The sequence below is a fragment of the Protomyctophum parallelum genome (genome assembly GCF_964188405.1).
Source record: "Protomyctophum parallelum genome assembly, chromosome: 9".
Classification (NCBI taxonomy): domain Eukaryota; kingdom Metazoa; phylum Chordata; class Actinopteri; order Myctophiformes; family Myctophidae; genus Protomyctophum; species Protomyctophum parallelum.
Genome location: NC_139706.1, coordinates 48,048,977 through 48,061,035, shown reverse-complemented (window position 1 = coordinate 48,061,035; position 12,059 = coordinate 48,048,977). Strand labels below are relative to the sequence as shown.

General features: G+C 41.2%; 1 protein-coding gene across 1 annotated transcript; it reads left to right on the top strand.

The window, feature by feature from the left end:
* Positions 1-364: 364 nt before the first annotated feature.
* On the top strand, positions 365-9,580 carry LOC310864408 (uncharacterized protein). The gene is made up of 2 exons (XM_083773099.1): positions 365-452; positions 8,442-9,580. Exons 1-2 carry the CDS (start codon positions 383-385, stop codon positions 9,272-9,274), a joined length of 903 nt encoding a protein of 300 aa, XP_083629225.1. The 5' UTR covers positions 365-382; the 3' UTR covers positions 9,275-9,580.
* Positions 9,581-12,059: the final 2,479 nt, after the last annotated feature.

Below are 12,059 nucleotides of genomic sequence, written 5' to 3'. Positions count from 1 at the left end.
TGAGTGGCAAAAAACTACTTTCCTGGCCTAGACAGCCCCAGACATCCACACAGAAAAGTCCTATCTGATTGCATTAAACAACGTTAAACAATGTTAAACTCACTTTGCATGTTGCTTTGCCACTCTATGTGCCATTCACTTTAAGCATGCACATACCCTCTATTGTGTTTTAGATCACGGCCTCCCTCTGTCCCCTATGCCATAGGGGACAGAGGGAGGCCGTGATCTAAAACACATTCCCATAGGGCCTATGGGAATGTGTTTTAGATCACGGCCTCGGTCCCCTAATATGCTTCACATTCAACCTTCATCTAGAACACCTTCTTCTGTCCCTTCATTCCAGACCGGTTTGTGGAGTCCAGTCTGCACTCTGCAGAGGACAATGAGTTGTCCAGGACCATACGGCACTGTTTCTATTAAACAGGAACCAGAAGACCACCTGGACTACTACAGTAAGTGTCGCGCTCTCTCTCTCTCTCTCTCTCTTTCTTTCTTTTATTGTCTCCACTCTCCACCAGGCCGAAGGTCGCATGGGGAGAGAGTATGTTTTTTTATTGTCTCCGCCAGGCCGAAGGCATGGGGAGAGAGTATGTTTTATTGTCTCCACCAGGCCGAAGGCATGGGGAGAGAGTATGTTTTATTGTCTCCACCAGGCCGAAGGCATGGGGAGAGAGTATGTTTTATTGTCTCCACCAGGCCGAAGGCATGGGGAGAGAGTATGTTTTGCACTCCGTCCGTGTGTGTGCGTGCGTCCGTCCGTCAGTGTACAGCTAATGTCCGACACCGCTGGTGCGGCCGATGCCAAACTTTGCACACACCCTCCCTGGATGCCAACAAACCAACCTCTGCCCCAAAATGTTCCACAACGGCATGTTATAGCGCCACCATGAGGCTGACTTTTGCTAAACACATTTATTCATTATTACTCGAACACATTTAATCCATACATCACGCAACTCGGTATACACCATCTCTATAGTCGTGTGATCAACACGGACCACTCCGCGTCCCCATTCATTCCATCCTCATTGGCTAAGATCGCCTTCCGAAGTTCTGCAGGTTTGTCCGTTTTGAACAAAATGCCTCGAATCATGAACTGTGTGCCATTTCCGTGAACTTGTGCACAAAGATTTGTGCCGCATTTTTTACAAATGTTCAAAAATAGCAGACCTACAAGCTCGTAGCACGCCACTCGGTGGCGCGCTATGAGCTTGTAGATCTGCTATTTTTAAATAGCTAAATGTAAAATAATGCTTAGTTAAAACACCAAAAGGGGTTCCCGCCCAGAATGGGTTAAAGATGGATATTGTTTGATCAACACAAGGGTATTTTTTCCTCAGAAATAGATTTGCAAGATGAAGATGTATTAATCTGTTTTAACCTCTGCCAACTAGATGAAGATGTATTCATCTGTTTTAACCTCCACCAACTATTTTGCACAACAATGCAAAATAGCGCCTGTTTGGTCCAGCTTCTAGTCCTGTGTCTTTGCTCAAGCCAATTAACAACCTTTGCATAAACTGTACATTTTTGGAATGTAGGCTTAATGACCCAGCCAGGCCATCTGCCAAATTATAATCACAAAGCACAATATATTAAGTTTGCTATTTCATATTAAGCATATCCTTAAATACTTGTGCAAAGATTAGATGTGGATCTATAATTGTAAAGTAAACTTGTAAACAAACTCTCCCTTCTCTTCCCTGCCGCTGCATGTGTGTGAGTGCATAGGGTGATTTTTTTTAGTGTGTCTGGATAGGGGAAAAATACAATTATAATAATTTAAAAAAGTATTGCTATTTATTATTTATTTTCTGTACCGAAACCGTGGCCCCCATACCGAGGTAGGAACCGAACCGTGGGCTATAAGTGAACCGTTGCACCCCTAACCCAAACCGATGGCATCGCTCCACAGGCTGGGAGCGTCTAACCCAAACCGATGGCATCGCTCCACAGGCTGGGAGCGTCTAACCCAAACCGATGGCATCGCTCCACAGGCTGGGAGCGTCTAACCAAAACCGATGGCATCGCTCCACAGGCTGGGAGCGTCTATTGCTCAACATTCAATGTTATTTTCCGGTGGAACGTCATCGGAAATGTTCCCCCCTATTTTAGCCGACAAGACAGAAAATCTTCGTCCAATTCTAAGCAAAGATTAACGTGTTAAATAATGGATTAAATAACCCCCGGGCGTTCTGGGTTATTTGATTTCTGAAGCAAACTGCATTGCTAAATGCATTATCCTCATCCGATTGGTTTCCTGAGTCTGACTCATCAGACAATCTTCTTTTCTTTTTTACGGCCCTGTTAAAGGACAACTTTAGTTTTTTTCAACCAAGGTTCATGTTTTAGGTTGTTATTAGAGAAACTAAAAGGTGAGTGTAAATTTTCTTTCATTTTCTGCTTTCTTTCGTTTTAGGGATTTTAGCTGTTTTTGACAGGGGGGTGGGGGCATTCGAGCATGGGGTAAATATGTATTTTTTTACAGAATTGTATGGTGATTTATTATTTTATTATTTACTATAGTCCTAATAAACCCCAAGAAATTTCATTTGGCCACAAAAGATCACAGGATCTATTGAATGTGACAAACTGACATATTGAGCCTATACACACAGTATAAGCCTTCCCCCAGTAGGCTACCTTCACGTTCAGTAGATCCTGTGATCTTTTGTGGCCAAATGTAATTTCCTGGGGTTTATTAGAACTATAGTAAATAATAAAATAATAAATCACCATAACATTTTGTAAAAAAATACATATTTAGCCCCATGCTCGAATGCCCCCACCCCCCTGTCAAAAAGAGCTAAAATCCCTAAAACGAAAGAAAGCAGCAAATGAAAGAAAATGAACTCTCACCTTTTAGTTTCTCTAATAACAACCTAAAACATGAACCTTGGTTGAAAAAAACTAAAGTTGTCCTTTAAACGGTGAACAGTTGAGTATGAGTAAATAAGTCGATCCGTGCCCACCATCGCATTTTTTTCGTCATCTGAGCCTCAAATATTTATTTATTTTTTCAAAAACCACTTATTCTGACTTGCTTTTTTGTGCTGACACACACGGTGGTCTATATTGTGAGTGAGAGAGAGAGATTTTTAGATTTTCCGCCATCGCATTTTTTTCGCCATCGCATTTTTTTCGCCATCAATTTTTTTTCGTCATCGCATTTTTTCGCCATCGCATTTTACGGCATCAAATTTTTTTCATCATCGCATTTTTTTTGTCATCGCATTTTTTCCGCCATCGCATTTTTTCCCCAATCGCATTTTATTCGCCATCGCATTTCTTTCATCATCGCATTTCTTTCGTCATCGAATTTTTTCGCATTTTTTTCGCTAGCTCAGCCAGGGCAAAGTGACACAACTTTGCAATTCACCCTTTGCAATTTTTACGACACATCTGACTTGCTACCAAATCAAAAGAGACACGTTTTTTCAGCCCCAAAAGCTCAAATATATATTTATTTTTTTCAAAAACCACTTATTCTGACTTCCTTTTTTGTGCTGACACACGGTGGTCTATATTGTGAGTGAGAGAGAGAAATTTTTAGATTTTTCGCCATCGCATTTCTTTCGCCATCGCATTTTTTTCGCCATCGCATTTTTTTCGCCATCGCATTTTTTCGCCATCGCATTTTTTTCGCCATCACATTTTCTTCGTCATCGCATTTTTTCGCCATCGCATTTTTTCCGCCATCGCATTTTCCGCCATCACACTTTTTTCATCATCACATTTTTTTCACCATCGCATTTTTTCCCCAATCGCATTTTATTCGCCATCGCATTTCTTTCATCATCGCATTTCTTTCGTCATCGAATTTTTTCGCATTTTTTTCGCTAGCTCAGCCAGGGCAAAGTGACACAACTTTGCAATTCACCCTTTGCAATTTTTACGACACATCTGACTTGCTACCAAATCAAAAGAGACACGTTTTTTCAGCCCCAAAAGCTCAAATATATATATATTTTTTTCAAAAACCACTTATTCTGACTTGCTTTTTTGTGATGACACACACGGTGGTCTATATTGTGTGAGTGAGAGAGAGAGATTATAAAGAGTTCTTTACACTGCATACAGACCAGTACATGACCAATCAGGGGCTCAGGGGTAGAGTGCCTGGATGGTAACCGTAAGGTTGCCAGTTCGAACTCGGGCTCCCCCAGAGTTACTGTCGAAGTGTCCTTGAGCAAGACACCTAATTGCTCCCGATGTGCTAGTTGGTGCCTTGCATGGTTTCCACTGCCATCAGTGTGTGAATGTGTGTGTGAATGGGTGAATGTAATGCACAATCTCTGTAAAGCGCCTTGGATAAAGGCGCTATATAAATGCACCATTTACCATTTAATCATCGAATTATTTTTCCGCCATCACATTTTTTCCGCCATCACATTTTTTTCGCCATCGCATTTATTTCGTCAAACTGCATTGCTAAATGCATTATCCTCATCCGATTGGTTTCCTGACTCATCAGACAATCTTTTCTTTTTTACGGCCCTGTTAAACGGTGAACAGTTGAGTATGAGTAAATAACTCGAGCCGTGCCCACCATCGCATTTTTTCGTCATCGCATTTTTAAGCCATCGCATTTTTTTCCGCCATCGCATTTTTTTCGCCATCGCATTTTTTTCGTCATCTGAGCCTCAAATATATATATTTTTTTTTCAAAAACCACTTATTCTGACTTGCTTTTTTGTGATGACACACACAGTGGTCTATATTGTGTGAGTGAGAGAGAGAGATTTTAAAGAGTTCTTTACACTGCATTACAGACCATTACATGACCTTTTTTTTTTTTTTTTTTTTTTTTTCGCAATTTTTTCCCAGCTCAGCCAGGGCAAAGTGACACAACTTTGCAATTCACCCTTTGCAATTTTGACGACACATCTGACTTGCTACCAAATCAAAAGAGACACATTTTTTCAGCCCCAAAAGCTATTTTTATTTTATTTTTTGCAAAATGCATTTTTTTCGGCATCGCATTTTTTTCGCCATCGCATTTTTTTCGTCATCGCATTTTTTTCGCCATCGCATTTTTTCCGTCATCGCTTTACAAGACACAACAGTGTGGTATCTAAACGTAACCGGCAGGCAAGGCAAGCTATTATAACAATAACATGCTTGCTGTCAGTGCCTTCCTCAAAGAAGAATGATTGGGGGGGGATTGGGGGAAGCGTCTGGGTCACCCATTCTGGGCGGGACCCCCTTTTGGTGTTAGCATTATGTTATGCTTTAGCTATTGAAAAATAGCGGCTCTACAAGCTCATGAACTGAACGCTATGAACTTGTAGGTCTGCTATTTTTGAAAAATCAAAGAACGACTGACATAGAAACATGGCTTTTTCAGAAAACTGTCAGGATGTGGAAGACATTTTTTTAAATCTGATCTCAGGTCAAAATGGGTTACGGTCAGGTTACGGCCTTGTGCAGAAGGGTGAAATCAGCCCTCAACCGCTTCTGCCAGAAATATGGGGAGGGATGCCTTGCTAGGTGTGAGGCTCCCCCCCCCCCCTATACTGGGCTTGTAATCTGGTGCTGGTGGGTCTCCCTCAGTGTCGGACAGTGCTGTTTTTCATTTAGTTTTAGTCACATTTTAGTCACCCGGGATGTTTTAGTGTTAGCCTAGTTTTAGTCGACTAAATGTCATAAGACTTTAAAATGTATTTTGGCGGGCCTTGATGCCGTCGTAATGACTGTTTTTACACTTGCTGAAAATAGCCGATCTACAAGCTCACAACACAAGATCGGCTATTTTTCAGCATGCAACCAAGTGTAAAATGACTCGTACTGGATCTCTTCTCCACTAGACCCTTCCTAGCATTTTAGTCTAGTTTTTATCTGTTGACGAAATTGTCAATATATTTAGTCTTAGTTTTAGTCATCGTAGCTTTAGTTTCCATTTAGTTTTTGTCAGTGGAAAAAGGTAGTCGACGAACACTGGTGTCGGACAGGCTCTGTGAAGCAACACTCTCCTCTCGCTCAGTGTCTGAGGGTGATATAAGAACTGATCATTTTACAAACCTACTTTAGGCCTAACAAATGTACTAAATTGCAAGCACTAGTATTACAAATGCTACAAGCTACACATTTACTCCAAACTATACCGGAAGCAGGACACTTACTTCTTGTCGTCTCGGAGCCAGAGGACCATCTCCTCTTGTGTCTTGTTTCTGATTCGGGGGACAGACAGGGACAGGGTCTGTGGGCCGGGGGACAGACGATACACAATAAATAATGTAGAATACTTATTTTCATTTGCCTGTTATCTCTCTACCATCTCTCTGGACAATGTATTATCCAGAAATAACAATATTTTGGGTATGAGAGACAAAGGGCTGTATTTTGCGTGTCTTAAGTACCAGGTCTTATTCCCCAACTTGAGTAAACTAGTAAAGACCTATTCTGAGTGTCCAAAGAGCATTGATCACGCCTCCAGGTCTTTTGTTACGAGAGAGAGACATCTAAAAATGTCTTCTATGTCAGTCGCTCTTCGATAAAAATAAAAAAAGCAGACCTACAAGCTCGTAGCGCGCCACTCGGTGGCGCGCTATGAGATGGTAGATCTGCTATTTTTAAATAGCTAAAGCATAACGTAATGCTAACACCAAAAGGGGTTCCCGCCTAAAATGGGTTCACTTGATCCCCGCTACCACAAAGGTCCATTTGGTTCCATTTGTACACTTACACGTAGGTAGGTAGGTACTGGTAGGTAGGTCTATATTCAAAAAGGAAAACTATATATTAAAGGAAAACATAGCTCACTGTATTATCCACAAAGGGCTCAAGTGTTAAATAAAAAGGAGAATATATTACTCTATTCATAATTGACTAAGGCTTAAAGGCGCAGTGAAATGAAAAATACGTTTTTCACACTTTTATACCATATCCGTGGTCATCATATGGGCATACCTAACAATGGATGCCAATTTTTTTTGAAAATTCTCATTTCTGTGTGTTTTTATATCAAAGGTCCATAAAAACGATTGTATTATTTATTTATTAAAACGAAAACGTGCTGCGTGATGACGTGTAGAGATACACATCGATAAAAGCCAATAAGAATGAAGCTCACCCGTTTAATTCCCCATATTTGCGCATCCGTCCAACACAGCTGCTACTGATTACAGAATACTCCGTTTTTATTTCCATTCAAGATAACATCCAGACAGTGTATTACTCGGTTTAAACTCAATCATCACGCTAAAATATGTATCTGAAAACATTATAGGGTAGAAATAAGCCACATAACAGTAAACTGGTACAGCTGGCCGACCATCTGATTTATAAACAAACACATACCACGCTGTTGCACATAGCATAGCTACCGTCCCTAGCTACCGTCCCATCGCCTGAAGGGATGCGACGCTCTGATTGGTTCAGAAACTTCAGACCGGTGTTTCATGTTGAAACACCATTTTCATGTTGTTCACCATTTCCGTTTCACTACACCTTTAAAAGACTAAAGTAAAGCTTTTGTTAAACACTTTACCTCTCATTTAACTGAGACCCTAAGATAGACCCTACGGTGTGGAACAAGCTTCTAAAATGGTCTTATCTCTGAAAAAAGGCATCACCATATTGCCCACCGCTACAGTGAGCCTGGATCTCCACTGTAGGTTAATCTCCTGCCCCCCTTTTGTACTCCGTATCACTGAATACTGTGATTGCTAATTGCTATTTTTTGGAGCCTAAAGGCCTATTCATAGTCTGGATTTTCGGTGGTGAGGTGACCACTGCTCCAGCGGTGGTGAGTAGAAACAGAGAGAAGGGCTGGAGCGGTGGCGGTGGTTTGCTCTTCACCGCGGCTCGTGACGTCATGTTGTAGTTCGGTGGTCACCTCAGTGACGTCATGTTGTAGTTCGGTGGTCACCTCAGTGACGTCATGTTGTAGTTCGGTGGTCACCTCACCACCGTAAATCCAGACTATGTATGAGCCTTCAATCGTGAAACGTCAGGAAGCGGGATCGATAAGAGGAAACCAGAATCACTATCAGACTCATAACAATCCTAATGTATCCCTAGTAACAAATCCAAAACAGTACAGAAATGGACTACAAAACTACAAGGAGATGTTGACGCATTCCCGGCTTCAGAGATAAAGTCTTAAGGGGAAATTAACGTGGCCGGTCTAAATGGGTTAATAGATCAATGTTAATTCTACAACAGGTCGTTAAGAGGAAGCAATCTGATTGGTTGAAACGGTTTCTAGCTGTTGATCAAACCAGCACTGTTCACCACCTAATCAAAACAAATAATTCAGCCGCTCTGTTTTCCCAGAGCACTAGCAAACTCACTTCAGTGATGCTTGCGGAACTCGACTTTGTCTCGTTCCCCTACCGCATCACTGTCGTGGCAATAATCACGTTAAACAACACCCTCTCGTGTAATATTGCTTAAATCCAAACTAATGGTTTTCTCTCACTTTCATCTTTTTTGTCTAGACTCCCTGCACCTCCCCGTGTGTAAAGCGGTTGCCCCTGAACAGCAGGAGAGGAGCCCCAATCTGGTCCAGGCGGAAGCAGAGCCTTCACGGATTAAAGATGAACAGGAGGAGCTACTTCGAAGACCAGAGGAGGCTGATATGATAACATTACTAACAGTGAAAAGTGAAGACGATGACGAACACGGAGACATAGATCCTGTAGCCGGCACCTCGACTGAACACATGAAAACACAAGCTTATATAGACTACTGGGTACAAACTAGTGATGACCAGCTCGCCTCTTCACACTGTCCCGAATCTGATGCTGAATACAGTGACGAGTGGGAGACCGGGGAAGACCAGTCGGCTGGCCAGCTCCCCTCTTCGCGATGTTCCGAATCCGACACCGAAGACGCTGGGGGCAAAAGCTTTAGTTGCACGGAGTGTGGCAAGATTTTCAGTCGGAAGGGAAATCTGAAGAGGCACACGATGATTCATAAAGGGGAGAGGCCCTTTATGTGTAAGGTGTGTGGCAAAGCATTTGGTCACCTGGATCATCTAAAACGACACATGAGGTCACATACAGGGGAAAAGCCCTTTACTTGTACAGTCTGTGGCAAAGCCTGCAGTCAAAAGAGTGATCTGAAAACGCACATGAGGACTCATACGGGCGAGAAGCACTTTACTTGTGCAATCTGTGGTAAAGGTTGTAGCCACTTGGGCCATCTTAAAACGCACATGAGGACTCATACAGGGGAGAAGCCTTTTACCTGTACAGTTTGTGGCAAAGGCTGTGTCCAAAGGAGCGATCTAAAAAGACACATGAGGACTCATAACCGGGCCAACGACTAAACGGCGTTCCACCGTCATCCCCCGGCACATACAAATCTGTATTTGGGCCGAAAATGTGTGTCTCCCCCCTGCGACATATCCAGGACAAAAATATGTGTTCGGAACTGACGCACATTGCACATAATACTGTCACTGTGTGACCTCATGGCACGAGACCAAATGTACGAGGTGCACAAATAATGTTTACATTGCATTCATGCATAACATGCTGTGCTATTTGGAGAGGCTTAGACACGTGGAGAACGGATTATACTGTCTAGCTGGTAATTGTGTAAACCCTATAGCTTGAAAATGTGATCTACAAGAGAGACCTTGGCCATCTGTGTCTGCTTTCCATGGAGCGACACCTTGCATCTCTGTGTTCACCAAAACATTGCTGTAAAAAGAGTAATTAACTCTTATCATATGATTTGGATCATGATATTATAGATAAGATAATAATGTTAAAGGGATTGTGACATTAAAAAAAAGGTTTTGGAATTGTTCTTATTTTTTTTTAGGTTTTCTAATCTCAATTGCACCCAAAAAACATGAACTTTTAAAACATTCAGTAGATTTTCTGCGATCTGGGGTTTTCTGGCTCAAACAGGTGCTCTGATTTGCCGGCAGATTGTGATGTAAGACCCTGCAAATCCCATATATGTCAATGGGATTTGCCAGCAGATGTCACTGTTTTCACTGTTTTGCCTGTTTTCATTGTAAAAAGGCATTTCAAAAGGCTTCCAAACCCCAAAGAAAACTTCAGACCACAGAAAATCCACTGAATGTTCAAAGTTCAGGTTTTTTGGGTGTAATTGAGGTCATGAAACCTAAAAGAAAAAAGACAAAGAAATGAAAACGAATGTCATAAAACCTTTAAATGGAACCTAGTATGACATTGCCACACATACTTTAACCCATTCTGAACTGAGATCAGATTCATACGAGGTTTCCGCCGGACACACACTGGTCTGATGAACCCATTCTGACCTGAGATCAGATTCTAAAAATGTCAGTCGCTCTTCGATTTTTCAAAAATAGCAGACCTACAAGCTCGTATCGCGCCACTCGGTGGCGCGATACGAGCTTGTAGATCTGCTATTTTTCAATAGCTAAAGCATAACATGATGCCAACACCAAAATGGGTGCCCGGTCAGAATGGGTTAAAGTGAGATGCCGTTTGAATAGAGGACACATTGTTTACACATTAAGGGATTATTTTAATGTCTACCTCTGTTTAAAACGCATAGCTATGCCCAAATACAAGCTATTGTGTTTTTTCTTTACAGCCATCCATGCTGTTATTCATTTGGAACTCTGTGCTGTGTCGGCATATTTACTCAAACAATGTTTGTTTTGTTGTATTTTAAACTAATTCAATGGCAGACTAAATAATAATTTAATTCACCCAATGCCACAATCTTTTCTTTTTCCGGGCGAAAATCTCCCGGGCCGTGATGTGAAAACTATCTAAATCTATGTTATTGTCCCACGATATATATATATATATATATATATATTTATTTATTTTTAATTCACCCGAAATATACATTTTGAACCGCGACTCTTTAGTTATCGGCCGTGAATGAAGCTTGTTCTGATTAAAGGTATATTCAGTGATTTAACTTAATTCAAATATCACTTATTTTTTTGTTTTGTTGTGATAATCCTCTCTACTATAGAGTGTGCTGACCATATAAGGAGTTCCTCCCTGTCCCCAGTTAACCCCTGGGGCCCAAAAAAAACGTAGGTTTCGTTTTTGGCTCTCTATCCTGATTGGATGAAAGGCTTTGCCACCTAGCCAAAAACGTTTTTTTGAGTGAAATCACTGAATATACCTTTAACAGCATAATCTGGGGAAAATAATCTGAGATAAAAAAGCATTTGAAAAAATGTACAACAATTTGTCTGTCCAAACTATAGCAGAGCCACAAAGGGTTTGGTGTCTTGAACATAGAACGAAGTGCTGGTGGTAAACATGTAACTATCTCCTCCATTTATTATCTGTACATCATCTGGAACATTTACATAGTTTATCTGTCACCGTTATTGTTTTAATTTAATTTGTTTTCTTCTCGTTTTATACCGCTTATTTATTTATATCCCTCCGCGTCATCGGTGCCTCATTGGAATAACAATGAGTTACTGTAATTAAAATAAAGAAAGAAAGAAAATGCTGTAAAGTAATTAAGCATGATTTGTAAATGAATGGTACATCATTATCAGACCTGAATTTATCTACCCTTAAACAAATATTGTTTATGCCCAAAAATGTCTGGCCAACCACAAGTAGCAAATCCAATTTGTATCAAATGTATAGTATTCTGAACGGGAACCCATTTTGGTGTTATAGCATCATGTTATGCTTTAGCTATTGAAAAAATAGCAGATCTACAAGCTCATAGCGCGCCACCGAGTGGCGCGCTACGAGCTTGTAGGTCTGCTACTTTTGAAAAATCGAAGAGCGACTGACATTTTTATAGAATCTGATCTCAGGTCAGAATGGGTTAAAGAATATCGTTGCTGTTGTGCAGAAACAGCTCATCTCCATGTTATCTTTCGCATATCAAGGCCCAATATTTATTTATTCGCCCTTTGAGCCACGGTCCACCATTTGATGACATTTAGCCTCCCAGACCCAAAACTAAAGAATATGTTGGTGTTGTTGCGTAATACTTTGTCCACAATTCCATGCTGTATTGACGTTAACGGTAACATTAGGAGAGATGTGCTGTTCTCAGGGAGTCGTCCGTCCGTGACACAAATCAACAGCCAGCCAAACTCAGTTCAATGCAAGTCAGGATTC

Coding starts and splice junctions, on each gene's coding strand:
- LOC310864408 (XM_083773099.1), top strand. CDS start 383: ATGAGTTGTCCAGGACCATACGGCACTGTTTCTATTAAACAGGAACCA. Junction 453..8,441: donor AGACCACCTGGACTACTACA/GTAAGTGTCGCG, acceptor TTTTTTGTCTAG/ACTCCCTGCACCTCCCCGTG.